Raw genomic sequence first — 20,214 nt, forward strand, 5'->3', positions numbered from 1 at the left:
CTCTCAGTTGCAGCACTTCCCAGTCGCGTCAGAGCGTTGGAGTTACCTTCTCGACCGCTATGCGGCTCGTGATCGTACTCGGCGCATCAAACTTGACTTTGAGCTTCAAGAGTTCTCTATTAAGGAAGGGGATAATCTCAAAGTCAAGCTGGTTGAATATAGGCAGTTACTTGCCGAGTTTGCCACTACTGGCTCTCCAAAGTCAGATGACGATCAGGTTACATTCTTCTTGAATAAGTTGCCCAACAAGTACTGTAATTTCATTCAACACATCATCTTCCAACCTAGATTGCCAACCTTCTACGAGTTTGAGTGCCAGTTCTTCCATTACGTGAGGCGTATGATCATGTCTACAAAAAATCCTCATCACAGTCTTATTCAGAGCAGAGGGGGTTGGTTGCCTCTTCTTCGGGAGAGACAACCACTAGTGGCAAGAACTCACTAGATGCGAAGGCAAGCCAATCAAAGGGTGACTCCTCTTCCTTAGATGGAACCAAAGAATCTAGACCTATCTGGCAACAACTTCCTAAGAAAAACCGGTTTTGCACGCATTGCTAGAGAGCAGGCCATGTGGACGAGGAGTGGCGCTCCAAGGTCAAAGGTCTTACACCTAAAAAGCCTCAGCAGACCGTTGTGACTGCATAATCCTGTGGGGCTACGCCCTCCGCTCTTGCTTGATTTGCTTCTTTAGCATCCGTTGTTGTTGCTATTGGACATGTGGCTTGAGTACAGTCTCAACTGGCCATCTCTTTCAGTACCCCTGAGGGATTGGCTGATTGGTCTACAGGTCCCGATCCTGTTGCACTTTATACATCCATCTCACCTTCCACTTTACCTCATTAGTCGTTCCCTTGGCATAGCCTTGCTACTGGACATATGCGATGGTAGCCACCTTCTCCGACTCGCATGCCTCTAGGTTCTTTCGGATACCCTAGGTTAGTTTAGCATTCAGTTTTTGCACTCTGAGACCCATAAGATTCATTATCCTTAGTTTTTTCATTTTTTGGTCTTCCGCTGCATTTACTCACACACATACACATTCATTGCATTTATTTTGATTTAGATTTTCTTTTTGTTCTGTTTTTCTTTGGAGCATCTCACCACTAACCTCTATGTTTGCAGATTCTCATCTCTTTTGTAGGGTTTTGTCTTTCAGTATAGGGCTAACTTGTAGATGGCTTTGGTTCTCCTTGGGCTAGAGACGTGGGGATGCGCACCGTTCCTTTCATGGTTTCATCATCCTAGGAGTGCTTGTTCTTATTCCAGCATGGCGGTTTCCCCTCCCGAGGCGGATTGTGCAACATCTCTCTCGATGCTATCATGGCAGTGACTTCTGCCTTGCTCTTCTAGCGGGGTGCTTCATCCACTTCATCTTCTTTAATTCCTTATGGTTCTCGGCACCATATGAAGACTAATATCAGGCTCCTCTTCCTTTTTCGGCATCTACATCCAGGTTGAGAGGGGGTTCCTATCCTTCTTGGTATTCTACAGGCTCCAGCACTTTGTCTTCGACATCGGCTTCTTTCCCTTGTTGTACCTTACCCTTGCATTGCATGATTACATCATCCTTGTACTAGGGCGCTTGGGCAAGTGAACAATTTCTCCACGAGGGACACTGTCCAAGTGACATCTGCTACATGAGCATTCTTCAGCATGTAGCGTACTTTGCATCTCATTGTGGAATGTTCCACTTGTACGGATCCTAAGCTGTTTCCACTGGTGGCTGTTGTTACCACACCACCATCCTTCATCACATGGATACGTCATCACCTATTTTTCCTCGTCATCGACACCCTGAGTGGATGGGTTAGCCTGTACTATTTTGTGATGTGTTTGGTGTACCCTCCCTACTCCCATCTTTTGGATCACTTTTACTCAATTGGCCGCATCCCATCAAATTTACTTCACTTATTCCCAAAAAAAAATCCATGTAGTTCCATCCGTCTTTGTAGGGCTTGGTAGGCCATTGGGCAGCCGACGTGCACCCTGTTTGATGCCCTGTCCTCTCTGGGGTGACTACTTGGATTTCCTTGGTAAGATAACCATTGCCTCTGTAGTCTTGGTAGGCCATTGGGCAGCCGACGTGCACCCTTTGTTCAATGCCTTGGCTACTTTGGGGTGGGACGCCTTAGGGTATATAAACATCACAATGGCTAGCCTAACCTTTTAGCTCAGTTTTGGGCCCGAGAGGGAGTGTTGAGCTAAAATATGCATTACTTGCTAATTAGCCTTTTAAATAGCCCAAAATACACTAAATATGCTCTTTTAGAGTAAAACCTTAAAGCGGGGAGCGGTTTGAGAGAGTTTAGTGAAAACCCTAAAACGGGGAGCGGTTTGAGAGAGTTTAGTGGAAACCCTAATTTTTGGGGTGCCCTTCCATATCTATAAATAGACAGGCTGCCCCCATTCAACCATTATCCTTGTTTGTAGGCTACACCAGCCCACACATCCTCTGCTGTTGTTAACACCCAGTTTCCAGCCTGCAACTCGTCTCCATCTGCTGTTGAGCCATCATCGACTGCAGCCACATTATCTTCAGCCTGTCCATTGCTGTAGGCGACAGCTTTTAGTTGTTGGCAGCTGCTCCAGATTGTCCCAGATTGTTGTTTAGCTTGCTGTCCATCATCTCCAGGGTTAGTCAGCTTGCATTTTCAGCATTGCAGGCCTTGACACTCTCAGACACTGTTTCAGCCTGTTGTTTACAATAGACTGTCGGTGGTACATTGGTGTGTTTACCCAATTCCAGCCTCCAGACCGTTGCGTTTTGGTGACCATCCTGCTGCCATTGACTACTTAGTACTCCTACACTCAGACTGGTGGTCACAGACTTGGGATCCATCTTCGGTGGAGGTCACACTCCGATATTGCTCTGCCCTTGAGCACACTGTACACTCTTACATTCATTTACAATATTCATTCACTTTAGAGTTGTGTTTTCTCTCTTCCTTCTTCTGTTTGTGTTTGAGTTTTGAGTTTGCGTTTAGGGTTTGAGTTTTGAGTGTGTCTGTGTCTGTCTCTTTGTGTTTTTGTCGTGGTCGTACACTCTGTGTGTTCTCAGTGCAAACCCTAGCAGTTTCCTTCACATGGTATCAGAGCTGATGCTCTTGTAAAGAGTATCCTGCGGATATTGTGGAGAGCTAGTCTTTGTGCGAGGCACACAATACGACTCGTAACCGAATCACAATGTCCCAGACACCTTCTTCTCCAGTTCCTATGATATCTTGTCAGGCTTCTCCATCATTAGAGGCCCTGAGACGACATTATGGACTCGGTGAGGAGGACGACACTCCACCTTCATCAGATTTCACTAACATGACAGAGAAGGACTTTGAGGAGTACTATCGCAACAAGTATGGTGACGTTTATATCCCTTCTATCAGTTTTGCTACCACATCCGGACCTGTTGGTGAGGCTGGCCACCTCTTCGATCATGGAGGAGATACGACATTCGGAACGTCTGGCGATCCATCTGTGCTCCTAGCACCTTTTTCTTCACCCCATCCTCTACCTCTTTGCACCATGGTACTTCGTTAGGGGGAATGCCACCCTTTAACACAGTGCCTCTCACCTTTTAGCACATGAGCACACCCATAACTCTAGGGATGACTGTGATGGGCATTCCCTTCACTATCCCCAGCTTCACATCTCGCATGACCACTGATATGCAGGGATTTCCATCCTCAGCTTATGGTGCGTCTTCACACTCTCCTTGGGTTACACCTACATAGGGATTCCCATCTTCTGCTCATCGTGTTCCCGTCCCACCTCCTTGGGTTCCTCATGTGGCTACCATGCCCATGCTCAGTCAACGCATCCCTACCTATGGATCCACCTTGCACACTACACATGCCTCGTGGGCACTCTGGGGCCCATTTTCAAGTGTACTCCACTCCCCAATTCTATCCACACTACACTTTTTCACACTATCCATCTCCGAGCACTACCACTTCTGTGGCAATGGCCAAGAATGCCTTCACGGATAAGATACATTATAATAGAGCTTGAGTGATAATTGAGTCAATTAAGAATAATACATTATACGTTATATATCCATGATCCATTATTAACTTGTCACTTATGTCAAAGTTAGTCTTTGGATAAGCTATACTATGGTTTAGAACTTAAAAGATTATGATTCATACATATCATACAAAGAAAATTGAAATTAACATGTAAATAGCCTATCTATTATATGGGCTAAGTCAAGTTGTAACATCATGATTCTCATTTCAAAAGAAACTGACGAAATGTGAAAATCGAGAATGAATCATAATATATCATAAATAACTCATAAATTAGACTAAAGTCGTATAATATTTAAATTTCAAGAGAAGAATAGATACTAGATTGAAAAAATCCAATAATTAAACAAAATCACAAAAAAATCAGCCGCTCATTCAATATCTTGAGTCCTGATGAGTCATTACACATCATCATCATCATGTTTAATATTGCCCAATAGTTTTTGTCAAAAAAACCATGTTTTGGGTTTCAACTCATAAAAAAAAAAATGCCCACGTTTTTTAATCTGAGAAACGTTTCGTACTTTAAGAAACGTTTCGTGAGTTTCAAATTCAAAGAAACACGTTTCTTAGCTGCTATGTACCGGGGATCAGAGATAGAAGGAAGTAGAGATAGGAGATGGAAGATAAGAAAAAGAATAGATAAGAGATAAAGATGATAAAGACAAAGCATAATGAATTGAATCAATATGTATTGACAGAATGTGAAATCCCTTGACTGGCACTACTTAGAAGCAATCTCCATGCATTAGATCCCCTGGAGCTCCCTCGTAGACCTAAAACGTGCATCAAAACAACAGCTACTTCTCTGTTGCCCAAAACCCAAATGTGATGGCTCCATTGGCTCCAAGAGGGGGGTAAAACCCTAGGATGCCTGTTCAAGAATCTCCGAGTTTACTTCTTCTTCTTCTTCTAGTTCAAAGTGCTTTTTTTTGCTTGTCCACAGCGATATTAGTACGATTTTTTAAAAAAAAGTATAGTACGATATAAGGTACGGTGTGATATTAGTACGACTTTTTTAAAAAACTTGATAATTTTGGACTAAAGATAATAGAATAGATGTTTAAAGTCTAAATAGCAATGCTATGAGAGTATATAAGATGAATATTTAAGGGTAACATGCCAAAACCTCTTGCCGCATACTCAATGTGCACTACTATTACCTACAAGTTACAAGTACATAAATGAGAGTGCATACATCATACATGAAGGATCATACAAATAGGAGTAGGCTTGAGTGTGTGTGTGTGTGAGAGAGAGAGAGAGAGAGAGAGAGAGAGAGAGAGAGAGAGAGAGAAATGAAATGATGGGGATTGCGTAAATCTCAGTCATGGTGGAAGGTAACTGTGATGGAGGGCTGGTTGAACAAGATACCTTTCAAATGCAAGGTCTGTCTTTGGAGGGTGATGATTGGTGGTCTTCCTCTTGCTTCAGCCCTTTCCAAGCGTCGAATCTCCAACGGCGATTGTTTCTTTTGTACCACCAGTGTGGAATCGGCCAAACATAAAGGAGGCACCCCTCCAGCTAAATGTCATGGCCCCACTGCAGCTTTCCTACACCTCAGGGATTGGCCCCAAGATGCGGTCAACACAAAGAATGAAGTAGTTGGCATTTTCATAAAAGCATTGGGTGTAGAGAAGCTTCAAGGATTTCAAAGCTTACTTGTAGTTGCAAAGATGTAGTGAGCTTGAGGGGGGATATTGAGATGGCAAGCTCAATATGTGCAGACATTGATGTTGGACTGCTTGGTTTGATGTGTCCTCATGTCTATACTTAGCAGGTGGTCATTATGACTCATATGGCCACTAACTTATCATTTATTATATTTGGTTAGTTATACCTACCTATAGCTAGCATACTTATAATGTCAATCAATTAATATAGTCAATTATGCATTCTGTAGTCACTGAAGAAAATGATGGAAGTAACTGAGATGCAGTTCTTGGTTAATGAATATTCTCCAATTTGTGGGGTACAAACATGTTGGCTTGGCCCTTAGTTTCTGGACCGAGGATTTCGGGTTTTGGCAGATCATGACGAAAAAAATTATTACTTGATTTTGTTCTTATGCTTTTTGTTTTTTGATGAAGAGGTTGATGAGGTGTTAGAATCATTTTTGATGAACTGAGCTTTACTTGCTTTCTTTTACTTTTCTGGAAAAATCATTTTTAAAGTATGAGGTAGAAGTAGATGCCATGAACTTGTCTTTTTTTCTTGGGAAGTATGATTTATGAGCATTTACCGGATGAAAGCTTGAAGGATTGATGATATCATTATCTGATTCTTCAGTAATATTTGAAGTTGTGCCTTTATCTTTAGATTCATCTGCAGTATGCCAAGAAAGTTTGCTAGAAGTTGATTCAGTTACTGACTCAGAAGATCCAGTGGATTCTTCCGCACTTTCATTGTGAGTTAAGCTATCATAAAAATAGCAACTTTCAGTATTTGAAGAGTAATGTGAGAAGTCTTCTGAAGAGTCAGTTTCAAAATGATGCATATTCACTTTGGTGGAATGGTTAGGATCGTTGCCTTTTTTAGGGCATTTGTTCGCCAAATGTGATGAACTTCCACAAATGAAACATTTGAGTTCATTTTTCTTTGAACTTTTTTCATTGTCTCTATTTTTATCATTTTTGTAGTGGGATTTTCCTTTTCTGTATCTATATGATTTTCTTGAGTGCTTGGAAAACCTGTGACCATTGTCTTGTCTGTTAAAAAAAGATTTGGAATGAGAGGAATTTCTGTGATACGTGGAGGAATGTCGATATTGTTGGTCGGAATGTCCATATTTGTATGTAGTATCACAACTACAGTTTTTGTAACCAAAATTGGCTTCAAACTTAGAAGCAGTCTTGCAGATACATTACAGGAACTTCTGATTTAGTTGTCATCTTTTGGTGATCTCATACTTCCTTGATGGTTTGCTCAATTGTCTGGATGATTTTTCTTCATTTTTCGCTTGTAGTAGAATGGAATGGGCTTGGGAAAAGAACATACTAGATGTTCCTTGGTAGAATTATTATGAGCACCAAGTCCTTCATACAAAAGGTCTCTCATGTAGATTAAGTATTCCTTATACATTCTTGGGTCACATAGTTTGGATTTGAAAAAAGCCTCTCTTGCTTCCAAAACATCAAGTTTGTTATCGACTTATTCTCCTAGTAGTAACTCAAAAGAGATTTGTACAGGGTCTGCATGTTAAAGTATAGCCATTTTTACTTGTGGGTGTATTGAAACCCACCACTGCTTCAAACCACCTACAAAGCCATGAGCCATGGCGTTGAGTATGTCAATTCTTCTAGTTTGTGATTTCTCGACCATCTTTTGGCCCACTTAGGTATACATCATGTAGATCAAGCTATTCCAGGTGAGTTCATTACTTGAAGTCCTTGGTTAAAACTAAACCTGGTTTGCTATCAAGTGAATAATATTTGATGTTATTGGAGAGAGTTAGCAACTAATTATAGACCATATATGCACATAGATAAATATAGATACATAGAAAACATTAATCATTATCTAGGATATCTGATAGAATCATACATACATAAATGAGTATTTGCATAGACAAAAAAGACCATTATTGTCTAGGATACCCAGATCCACCCCCTACCCACTCCTCCCAAAGATAGACACACGCATGCATGCATGTAGGTACATTTTTCTTGTGAAACCAATGTTTGAGTTAAGTTAATTTACAAGATGTGGTGCTACGAAGAATGGAGCACTAGAAAAGAAGTATGCGAACTTAGAAGCATTTTGAAAACATTCAATGAACAAATGAAATATGTTTGGAAAACATAGATGCCATGAAAAACACTGTTCAAAAAGAGTATACTGATTAAGACCAATATGAGGAACCAAAAAGCAATTATACGATGACCATAGAGATTTTCTAAAGAAGTAAATGGATCAAGTTAAAAGTGAGTGAATAGTTCACAATTTTGAGTCATTGAGATGGTCCAAAGTTCCCAATAGCTCACCCAAACCAAAAATTGAGAGTAAGCTCAAACAGCTGTAGGTATAATAAAAACCAAGCAAATGTGCATACCAAATGTAGAAACACACATGTTCTCCACTGCTGTCCACATCCCTACAAGGAGGACATCTCAGGTTGTGGAGTCTATCCAAGTGCTGCTGAGCCTGACACAACCTATTCAGGTGCTGCAGGCGACTTCTCCAACGTTGTGTTTACTGCTGTATGTTGACACCCAGCATCTCTTGAGGATTCCCGAGTGCTTGCCCTGCTTTCAGCTCCTCTGTTCAGTCTGCAGACAGGCTGCCCTGCTGCCTATGGTCTTCAACATAATCTCCAACCCTGCATTTTACAGTCCTATGTGGCTGCCCAGCATTCAGATGATTTCAGCTAGCTGCCATGGCATCATCAGTATCTCTAAATAATTGTAGCAGGCCGGGTTCTTCACGTGTTTCTGTGTTTTCCCTTACAGAAGGGCTGCCGAAAAGTTGCATGATTTTAGCCACATTTTCAAAGATATGTCTTCAGCATCCTTTACGTTTTCTCCTCTAGATTGGCTGTTGAGCAGTCATGTTGATAGCAACCGCCAGTCAGAGAGTTTATGACATCATATTCAGCACCTACAGCTCGTGAGGGCTGCATTTTACTCCCTCTAATGCAGTCCATCATCGTTGGGTGTCTTCTCCAACATCCCTTGTGATTGTGTTTCACCAGCTTCGCAGAGCATTCTCATCCATAGGTGCTGTTGCCTGATGAGCCAGGATTGTGCAATCATCTTTTAGCTTTAATTGGTGTCATTGACTCGGCTGTGCTCACCTTAGTGATGGCCCCAAAGACATGGAACCCTAAGACTCCATTGTAGCAACATTGTACATGATTCATTGTTTCATTCACTTTCTTTGTTTCTGAGTTCTGTGTCTTAGTGTTTGCCATACACACTGTGTTTGTCCTTGCAAAACCTACTGCTCTTTTATGGAGGGGAGGGGAGGAATGGATGGGGACAAAACATAGGAATGATGATTTTTCCTGTCTAATAATCTTAAGCTCTATATGTAATGTCTTGCTAGGATGGGTTAGTGAACCTATAGTGCTCTTTTCAGCTCCATGTCCCGTTTTGGGGAATGGATCTGCTATGGAGAGTGCAGGGATGAATTAGATTCAAAGAGACTTTGAGATCAGGTACGGCTTCAATTCAGGTGATCTACATACTGTATTTGTGTTTCTAGTTCCTCATCACAAGCTTAGCTGGCCCGTTTCTCATTTTGTTTATTGATGTTAGCCGTTCTCTGGAATCTGGATATTCCCCTCTTTCATTGTGTATATCCTTGCTGAGCAGCAGGGGGAATTTGTGCTCAGTTGCATATGCTATATGATTTGTTTGGCTATAACTTTACCTTAATATTTTTGAATTAAACCACTCATGTTAGCACATCCTATCGTATTGGCTGCTGAGGATGTAATGTTTGTAGTAGTATCTAAGCAGACCAGATAGATTTTTGCTATCTATGATCTAATTGTGCTTTTGTTTGCTGTTATGGCTAGCTTTGTAGCTTGCATTCATTGGGCGAGGTTGCAGTTCGAGGATCTCTTTTCAAATAACATAAAGCAGGTAGCTTTTTTTCCTCCGTAGCCAATCAGTGTTTAATACTAGCTTGCAGTGGACTGCTCTTATCCATCTCCCTATGCATAACAGAGTGCTTAGGACTGATTCAAAATTTTTGATCATTTTGCGCTTTGAAGTGCATGTTGCTGAAAAATTTCGTATCTGATTTTGTAAATGTTTTCAAAGGTATCAGGCTTTTGGTTTTTCATGTGAACTAAGTCCTACAATAGTCAACTTTATTTTTGGTTCTTTTTAAAAAGAATTACTCAACTGTGAGAATCGGTACAATGAACTCTTGACATTTATTGAATACCAGCTGTAGCAGGTAATTCTTTCTCAAATATTTTCAATTTCTTGTTCAGTTGATTGTCTTATTCTCATTGGCCTTCTCTATTCAGTGTTTTTCCATTGCCATCATGAAGTATGAGTGTGCTTAAAAGCTTTTCTTAGATCCGGAATAGATAACACCACCCCGATGCTTGCCCCTTTTTTCAGTTCATCAAATGCTCCATTATTCTTGCCAGTTTGCATAATAGAGCAGAGCTGTAATCTGACTGAAGTTTCTCAAAATTTTACCAATAAGAAGAGGGAAGTCCCCTTTGGCTTCATGTGTAGAAGCTTAAAGTTTTGCTTTTCTGCAAGTCTTCACCTCTTCATTGCTGGTCTGTTAGTAACTTATGTCCCTAGGTAATCTATATTGTGAAACAAGAAGATCAATCTTGCTGTTGATGAAGAGCTTATATTTAAACTGTTAAGGTGTTGTAGAGAAGATCAAGCTCTTTCCTGGTTTTTCAAAAAGAAATGATGTCCTGAAAGGCTGTCTTACATCTGGAATGGGTACCTCTAGCCCAGTATTTGTTGAAAGGGAGGCCCAGTATTTGTTGAAAGAGAAGATCAAGCTCTTTCCTGGTTTTTCAAAAAGCAATGATGTCCTGAAAGGCTGTCTTAGATCTGGAATGGGTACCTCTAACCCAGTATTTGTTGAAAGGGAGGCCCAGTACTTGTTGAGAGAGAAGTGATTTTTTTGTATGTATGTTTTTTTTTGGGGGGTTGGGGGGGGGGGGGGGGGTATAAATCTCTTGAATTCTAGCAGCTGCTTTTATTACCAGGATTCCAGTTCGCATGCATGCTTCCCAACAAGGCACAGAAATGCTGAATTCAGTAAAAATTAGGGTTTTTGACGGCAGATGCAATGTGGTCCACTTCAGATCTGCTGAGATGCGCTGAGAATCTATTAGAGGAGAGAAGATATGATGTTGACAGAAAAATGATTAATCTGTCACCAAAAATGCCTCAGATCTGCTGGTGCATGTAGTCTGGAAGATTGGAAGTCCCCTAATGGCTAGTGCCTAGTACTGACAGTTTCTTTCTAGCTGGAAATAGCCTATGCAGCAGTGTCAACTCCAGAATGGCTCCTCCTCAGCCTGACCAAGCCCCCGTCAGCCTCAAACAGGCTTGCATGGTGGATTCTCTCTTCTTCTGACAAGTGGTGCAAGATTCAGCCTCTAGATGTAATTTCCATGAATTAATAATTATGTGAATTAAACTTGTCTTATTCCTGCCCATAAGTTGGTCATCGCCCATCCACATTTAATTTTCTCTAGCCCAAATGACACTACAAGTCATTTCTAAGGTCCATTTAATGATTTAGCATAAACCATGCTTGTTCCCTCGGCAACATCGCATTACATTCATGTGCAATGTACATAAGTTGAGAACCACTGATAACCAATCCAAATGTATAGTTTCAGAGCCTGGTAAAAACGATACCTATTTGCATATCAACCACAATGACTAGTACATTGAATAGTGACATCATTGAAGACATCTTGTTAGCAAATAGTAGGCAAACTGAGTACATCCTAGGTCCACTAAATACATGAGCTATCCATCATTGGAGGAGTGGAAGTGCTTCCCCCCCTTTTTTGACATGTGGCAATCCTCTAGACCTCTTGCTTTGCTAAACCTAAAGGAGTCCAATCTAAAGTTGGCTCAAGGTGAAATGCTTCGTGATTAAACTGCTACAATTCAGGATGGTTTGCCAATTTAACCTATTCCATCAATTTTGTTTTTATTGATGAGTAATTCTAGGAATTTCACCAAGTAGTGTTTGGAAACTTTACCTCTTATATTTCTTTCCTTATATGCCAAGATTTACTCGGTTACTAACATCTCATCTAGCTCCCCAACCTTTGGTTAAATTCTAGTAGATACATTGTTTGGCACATCCCTATGAAAAGGTCTTAACAAGCTTACATGAAAGGCATTGTGTAACTTTCAATGTGGAGGCAATTTTAGCTTCTACGCCACATTGCTTAACTTTTCCAATGCGTGGAAAGGTCCATAGTAACACATGTCTACCTTAGGATAGAAATTCTCTTTGCCTTTCATATTTTTCAGCCTTGCTTTCTCAAAACGAGCAATCCCCAATCGCATTTTGCAAACTTAAATACATGTATATGGCGATCAGTTACAGTCTTTTGCTTCCCTTGAGTCCTTTGGTACTATTTTGACCTTCAAATAAGCCACATCCATGCTTTGTACATACTTATCAACCTTAAAGATCTTAGCTTTTGTCTGCAAAATAGGTGGTGAAACCAGCCTTTCCTCTTGGATTGAATAGCCAATGGATTGATTACAAGCTGAGATTCCACGATCTCCTTGGCTGATCCAATAGCCCCTTGCTGGTCCAACAATTAAAAAACAAAGTGGGCGATTTGCCCCTTGGTTTTGATTACAAGCCGAGATTCCATGATCTCCTTGGCTGATCCAATAGCCCCTTGCTGGTCAAATGCTACCTCGAATACACAATGGATGGCTAGGCTCTGAAATCCTTGATAATAGAAGAAATTGCAGGTGCCGATTTTAGTGCATGATGGCTTCTCTTGTTGGCACGGGTCTCGAGGTGGCTCCTAAACCCTAAATTTTGCATAAATTTAGGGTTTATAGTGGAAATCCCTGTGCTATCTACAAAATATTATTGCTATCTACTCCAAATGGTTGAGAAATGCAGAGGTCTTTTGAGAATTGATTGGAGAATGTGAGAGAGTGCGAGAGAAGAGAGAATTCTTGATTTCCACATAGGAAACGACTGAATTTGATTGTTGCTTGCTTGGATCAGCCCAGATTGTTGTCGCCTATTGCCAAGGAAAGTGTCTAATTGCTATCGCCTGCATTAAATTGTGTTGCTTGCATTTGTAGACATCATAAATGGTGTCGCTTGTATCATCAGGGTGTCCTACAACAATTGGCAGTCTACTAAATGTCCCCAAAGTAGGAAAATTAGACAAGTAGCTCTCTCTCTCTCTCTCTCTCTCTCTCTCTTTTCGTAAAAGGTAATTGTATTAATTACGGAAAAAAGGTACAAGATTACATGATTACAAGAGACACGAGGGCCCTAGGCCAACGTGTGGGAAATCCCCGTACTAATGCACTAAAAAGGTTACACCAATCATGGCAACGACCCAGAGGCAATTATCATATGCCAGGGATGCAAATCCTCCCGAGGGAGCAAGTCGGAGTGCCGAATGAGATCTAGCTGCCAATGCAAGAGCCTTTTAAGCCTGGCAATATGTCTCGGTACATTAGAGGCCGAATCAAAGAGAAAAGCATTGCGCGTGGTCCAAATGTGCCAACATCCCCAGTATCTGAAAAAGTGAAATAAGATCTTCATATGTAACTGTGGCGGTGTGGGGTACTTTGGGCGCACAAAAACCCAATCAAAAGGAGTTAGTGAGGACCCCACCACTGCGCGCCATATTTGCGACAAGAGTGACCATATATTCTTGGCGAGCGGGCAAGAAAGAAAACGATGTCGGGCCGATTCCGCAGTAGTGGTACAGAAGAAACAATTGCCATTCGAGATTCGACTCTTGGAAAGGGCCGAGGCAAGAGGAAGACCACCAATCATTACCCGCCAAAGAAAGACCTTGCATTTGAAAGGTGCCTTATTCAGCCAGCCCTCCATCAGCGTTGCCTGCCACCATGATAGCGATTTCCGCAGTCCCCAAACAGTATTAGCTTTCACACCCAGCCATTGGTGATCTTGAATGAGAAGATGATACACTTGATTAGTAGAGGCCTTTTCCAGACTCAACCGGCCTGCAAGGTCCCAATCCTGCCAAGGACGATCCATAGCCAGGGCAGGAAAGGGTTGCCTACCCTAAAGCTCCAACAAAAGCTTTCCCCATAAACCACGGTATCCGTGGGGAATCGTGAAAAGTCTCCTAGCAGTCTGAAACGATGCGAGGACATTGCGAGTGGCAAGGGTAGCATCCGCAATCGAAGTCACACCTAAACGGGCCATGCGGTTAAATGTCGGTCTGAGCTGATGTTTGTCTTCCCATGAAAGTAATCTCGATACTGCCAACAATTCCAGCTGAAAGGAGTTAGTCTGCAAGCGGTCCCCTACTGGATGCCAACGGGCCTTTTGGAGCACCACTTTCCAAGAGCCGACCAAGTGCAGTAACAAAGAGGAAGAGGGACTGGAAAATTGAGAGTCAGCAGTAAGGACATGCCACCAGGAGGTCCGAAGCCGTGTGTTACCATGGCGTAGCCCGCTGTCCTCAAGAAAATAACGGGCTATGATGGTCCACGGGTGATGATCCACACACATGGCACGAAAAAGAGACCAACGAAGAGCCAGCATATGAGTTTCTGCATCCAAAATAGCGCCACCACCCATGGGTTTAGGGGTACATGTATGTGACCATGAAATCCACGAAATGCCTGCCTGCAGTGAATCCTTCTTCCATAGCATGAAACGAATGGGATGAGTGAGAGCCTTCAAAGTAGTAGGCGTCCACGGTAGCAATGACAGGAAATACGTTAGCATTGGTAGCATAATTGTCTGAGCCACTTTGAGGCGGACATGGAATGGCCACGCTTGCGACTTCCAATACATAAACTTCGCCGCCAATTTTTGTGAAATCCACTCCACTAGGTCCTTTGGCCGTACATCCACCCCCAATGGGTATCCAAGATGCCTGTCAATGGAGCCACGGGAAACCACCTGGCCCTGCCAGCCTAATGACCGTAAACCAGGCTCCGTGCAATTGAGAATGGCTGACTTAAAGGCATTGATGCAAAGACCAGAGACCTGACCAAAGAGCGTCCAAACATCTAATGCCTTTCGAATGTTGTCCCTGTTCGCCCGCAAAATCATGAAGGTGTCATCAGCCAAAGATTGGCTAATGAAGTGCTGCCCCAAAGGAAGAGACAATACTGCCAGCTGAGCAGAAGCCGCCATTGAGGATAACATTGAAAGGACCGGGTGAGTCTCTAGGGCAAAGAAGAGAGGACTCAAAGGGCAACCCTGTCTGACCGAGCGTGCAAGGACAAATGGCTCTGTAACCCACCATTGAGCATAACTCTTGAAGAAGCCGCAGCACTAATGGTGTAGATCAATTGGGACATCCGGGTACCAAAGCCTATAGCAGACATGAGATCTGCAATGAAAGACCAGTCCACATAGTCAAACACCTTTTCCAAGTCCAATTGAATCAATATCACTTCCTGACTGGAGTGGCGCGCATAGTCAATAGCCATTTGCACATTTAAGATATTATGCAGAATGTTGCGGCCCTTAATGAAACCATATTGGAGAGGATGCACAATAGCTGGAAGGTGCTTGTGAAGCCGATTCGCTAGCACTTTGGAGAAGATTTTATACATCGAGCCCATCAAAGAAATTGGTCTCCAGTGTTGCAGCTTTGACGGCGAAGGGACCTTTGGAATTAGTTTGATAAGGCCTTCTTTCCATGAGGAAGGCATGACCCCTGTTTCCCAAACCTGCTGAAACATGACCGCCAATGGCTTTACCAACTGTGTGGCCGAGTTCTCAAAGAATTCATTAGTGAGACCATCCTAACCAGGACTTTTATTCTTAGGCAGGTGCAACAAAACATCCATAACCTCCTCCTCGCAAATATCCGCCTCCAAAGTGGCTTGCATATCAAGTGGAACCTGTTGGCGGACCAGATGATAGAAGACCGAGCGGGCATGCGTAACCTGGCTAGAAGGCGAGGGAGAAGAACCAAGAAGTTGCATAAAATAATTTCTGCACATATTGACAATGGTTTGCGGATCAATGACCATGCGACCTTCCGAATCCTGGAGTCTAGTCATATTTTCGCGAGCCGGAGAAGCATGCAAGGCGCGAAAGAACTTATGAGACTGGCAGGCACTATCTTGGAATGTGTCAGTCAAGTTATGCAGCTTGGCCTGCTGATAAGATTTCAACTGAAATACTTGAATAAGATGGGCCGAATGCCTCTCCAGTGACAGCAGAAAATCATCATTTGGGGAATCCACGAGCAAGGAACGAACCAAAGCCAGTAAGTCCTCTGCTGCATGTCGACGTCGGCGACAAAGAGAGGCATGATGAATCCCATACTGCCGAGCAACCCGCTGCACATTAGAGAGCAGCCGTGCAAATGAAGCCAAGCCCTCAGAGGCGAAGTCCAATAAGAACCTCTCAATCAATTGTTGTATATAGCCCTGAAAAATTGGATGCTTCAAATAAGAGGAGTTGAAACGTAAAGGGAGCCTATCCAGCAACTGCATAAAAGGTGCAATAGATTGTGCCCGCATCTCAAGCTGGAGGGGAAAATGGTCCGACAACGCATATTGCTGCAAGACCTTCATTTCCAGCATCTCGGGAAGAAAATCATTCCCCTGCATGATATACATTCGGTCCAACCGCGACCAAGTAGTTGCATATTGTGCGGAATGAAAAGTAAACCCTGAAAAAGAAGAGTGAAGCCACGACCAAAGATCTTGCTTAAGTACGCACAAAGCAAAGGAACTCCACACCCGGCTTTTCGGCGTATCCATTACCGAATGCCCTGAAGTGGACTGAGAAGAGTCAACACACATATTGAAATCTCCCATCAAAAACCCCCTTCGGCCAAGTGACATGGAGCCCTGCAACGTCGACCAAAGATCCCGTCGGGATGCGGGATCATTCGGAGCATAGAGGCCCAGCAACCATAAAATCTCTCCTTCAAATAAGACTTCGATTACCAGAAAGCGGCCCTGCACATCATTTTTAACAAGAACAGGCTGGTATTTCTTATGGACAATCATCAGCACGCTCGAATAGTGCGTAGCATGTGTCCCTGCATAAAATAGATGGAATCCATGACAATCCACAACTTTTCTTGCTTCACCGTGACTTTTGTGCTCAACTGCACACAATACATCCCACTGGTTCTCATGCAAGACAGTCCACATGGCATGTTGCTTATGGCGAGAGCAAATGCCTCGCACATTCCACGTGGTTATCTTCATATATCTTCAAAAAAAGGAAGTCAGGAACGAGGCGCCTGTTGCCTCGATTTCACCTTTCCTGCGAGAGCATCTAGGACACCCTCATCCAGAAAATCAGCCAATACTGCAAACGAATTCTGGTGACCTGCTTTAGAGGTAGAAGGAAAATCCACTGCCTTGGAAGTGGGGCGGGGATAACGCCGATCCCAGGGTGTAATCACATTACCTTTTGTATCAAATGCCAGCTTAGCAGGTGGACCCTTGGGGCCGTCTGTATAGACTTTCCTTGTAGACTGATTACGGGGGGCAGACGGAGCCATAGTACGCGCAGCCTGTTGTGAAGTGAACATTTCTTTCCTGCGCATATACGTGCACACGGAATCCTGTGAAGCATTAGGCCCAGGATCCGCCAAGCCTGCATCCAACTTTTTACCTTTTTTTTTACGTGCCTCAATCCAATCAGTGCTACGGGAATCCAAACCCAGGACCTGTTGTTTGCCTTTATCCACGACATTAGGTGGCTGAAGGGCCGCTTGTGTCGGGGCATCAAGCACCATGTTATCCTTAGGCAGCACAACCTGCGCATCCTCGGAAGACGGTTGCCTTTCAAGGCATTCGGCCATAAAATGCCCCAATTTACCACATGAAAAGCAGTGGCCTGCAAAGTTGCTCCATTTCAAGCGAAAATGCAAAGGATGCATGCCAGAACAATTGAGGCGAAGCCACGCAGGCCTTTTCCTGGCCGTGTCCCATAACATGCATAAACGGTTTCGATTCATAGCCCTGAGGCTTGGGGGAACCAGCACTGTTCCCACAACTGCCATCGCATCCTTCAACAATGGCCCATAGACTGCCGGACAATTTTCCACTTCCACCCATACCGGGCATTCTCGTTGAAGCAGACGCTGGAAGTCGCCCATAGGGCGCCATGGTACAACATGGACTAAGCGGCGATCAAATAATAATGGCAACTTGGACAGGAGCTTAGCTCGATGTGTTTCCGATTTCAACAGCACCTCATAAAAGCCGCGAGGTCCAAGGAAGATCTCCTCAACACACTCCCCTTGCAATAAATGGTGCATCCACTGGCGAATATGTGAAAGCACTGGGATCCTGCCAGTGAAGAAAAGTATAACTGCACAGTCATAAAGCACCGAGAGGGACCGCAAGAGTGATTTCCGGTCCACCCTGGCTTCAAGCACATCATCAGTTCCCGCGTCAGAAAAAGTTTCATTATTATGCTGGACATAATCGGCAAGCAGAGTATTGGCAAAGTCCAGCAAATGCTCCCAGTCAATCTCCTGCGAATCCACAGGATCAGAGGCAACCTGCTGATAGGAACGTTCCTGAGGACCCATTGGCTCGTCAGAAGTATGCTTGGAGCGTTTGCCCGCAGGCAGCAGTTCAGAACCCGGAGGCATCTTCTCCGTGCACGGCACCATATTCTCCGGCTCCTCTGTATCGGAATCAGGGCCAAGGGCTGCCACCGTCCGGTCTAGAAAATCCATATCCAGGCCAGCCATACTGCTGTCTTCTCTCTCTCTCTCTCTCTCTCTCTCTCTCTCTCTCGGTGTCTGTGGAAAGGCAAGGCTGCACTGTCTCCGTAAGCAGGTCGCAGAACCCAGAGGCGCAGGCTCAGGCACGAACAGAGGATACTGCCTCTCGCTGAGAGGAAGAAAAGATCAGTGCGCCCTGCGAGACGCTGCTACAAACGATGTGTTACTTGGGGCGACCACGACGGCGGCTGACTGGCGAGGGCAGTGTCTGATAGGCGAGGGCGGCGTTCGATAGGCGAGGGCAGACAGGTTTGGCAGGCGATGGCGTCTGACAGGCGACAGGGCAGGCAGTCGTCAGAGGCGGGCGAGAGGACAGGTGACGGGGCAGGCGACGGGCGTGTCTGACAGTGAACAGGACCGATGCGCAGGCCTGATGGCGAGTAGGGTAGATGGCGGATAGGACGGATGGGCACCGACGACGAGCAGGACCCACTGGTGTGACAATCGACAGCGAGCAGGAACGATGGCGGGCAGGGTCGACAGTCAGCCGGTCGACGGCAAGGCGGGACACGCAGGCGGCGTCATGGCGACCTCTCTCTCTCTCTCTCTCGCACCTGCAGTAGGCGACGGGCTGCCCTAGATGAGCAGGAGAGGCAGGAGAAATCGCTGCCGCAGTCAGGTCACGGACAGGTTCGCCATTGCCTCTCTCTCTCTCTCTCTCTCTCTCTCTTCCACAGACTCGAAACTAGCTGAACGGTTGAGATCCAACCTAAAAAACGTTTTCTCAATTTGTATGGGCATTTTTTGCCAAGTGGCAGCCTTCTAAATCCATTTTTCAGTATTATCTAGGCAAATTGATTTTTAGAATTAAATAATTTTCAAAATTAATTTGAGTCTTTTTGACCCCGTCCAAAATTAAATATTCCCATCAATAATTAAATTGGCTAGGCCATTTGCAACCTGGAGTAGTTCCCAACCTCAAATGACTCTTAGATTGAAATTAATTAATTAATTAATGCTAGCCCCTAGTGTCAAAACCTAGTTGGCATAATTTATCATAACTTTTGCCATTGACACCCACTGCATCCTCTGGGTCCTTGACTTGTTACCTTGAAATAACTGCCATTTGCATTACATGTGCTAAACAACCTTGCACATTTGATTAATAACTAAATCAAATGTTACTGGCAAGATTAAAGCATCTCAAAATTTCACATCCTCGTGGGAGACAAACTTTCCCCTTGAAGTGTCTGCAATCATCCTCGATTGCACTGCATAGTGCCAAGGAAAAGTATATTGCACTAGAATTTTCCATAAGGCATCATAGTTACAACATTGGCCAGTGTCATCTAACCATGCGACATGTCCCAAACGTTGCTAAAATATCTAAAAAATAGTCATGAATTGTTGTTAGAAACCCTTTGCCTGCATCCATAACTCATGTTTCTTAGTTGTTCTAACTTCACAACCATAGTAAAGCATATTCTCAGCATAAACCATGGCAGAAACTGTCATGGCATTTATTAACGTGCTGTTGTCCATGGATCCAGCTGTAAACCATTGAAAACTATGCTTAAACTGATTGCTTGCCGATTTGAGAATTGATCACAAACTACTTCAAATGTGACCCCAAAGTGATTACAAACTTATTGCAAAGACTGATAAGTAACTGATGCAAAAACTTATCCTAAAAGTGCCCATAAACAATTCTGAAAGAGATAAAAAACTAAGCTAAACTAATTTAGAATTTGATCTTAACATTGAGGCAAAGGCTCATGCCCAACTGATCATGAACAGATGCCAAGTTGATGCAAAAGTATACTCAAAGGCATGGTAACAACCATACTC

At 43.6% G+C, this 20,214-nt stretch overlaps 1 protein-coding gene across 3 annotated transcripts in view; it reads left to right on the forward strand.

The window, feature by feature from the left end:
• Positions 1-20,214, forward strand: part of LOC148037595 (uncharacterized) — a 151,554-nt gene that overhangs the window by 113,578 nt on the left and 17,762 nt on the right. For all 3 annotated transcript variants that reach the window (XM_087676545.1, XM_087676546.1, XM_087676544.1), the window contains exon 6: positions 9,541-9,607. In XM_087676545.1, the coding sequence (XP_087532671.1) occupies positions 9,541-9,607 (67 nt within the window). The remainder of the gene's footprint in view (positions 1-9,540; positions 9,608-20,214) is intronic.

Source organism: Lygodium microphyllum, chromosome 4, assembly GCF_053477565.2.
Source record: "Lygodium microphyllum isolate KBCC chromosome 4, Lygodium_microphyllum_v1.1.10, whole genome shotgun sequence".
Lineage (NCBI taxonomy): Eukaryota > Viridiplantae > Streptophyta > Polypodiopsida > Schizaeales > Lygodiaceae > Lygodium > Lygodium microphyllum.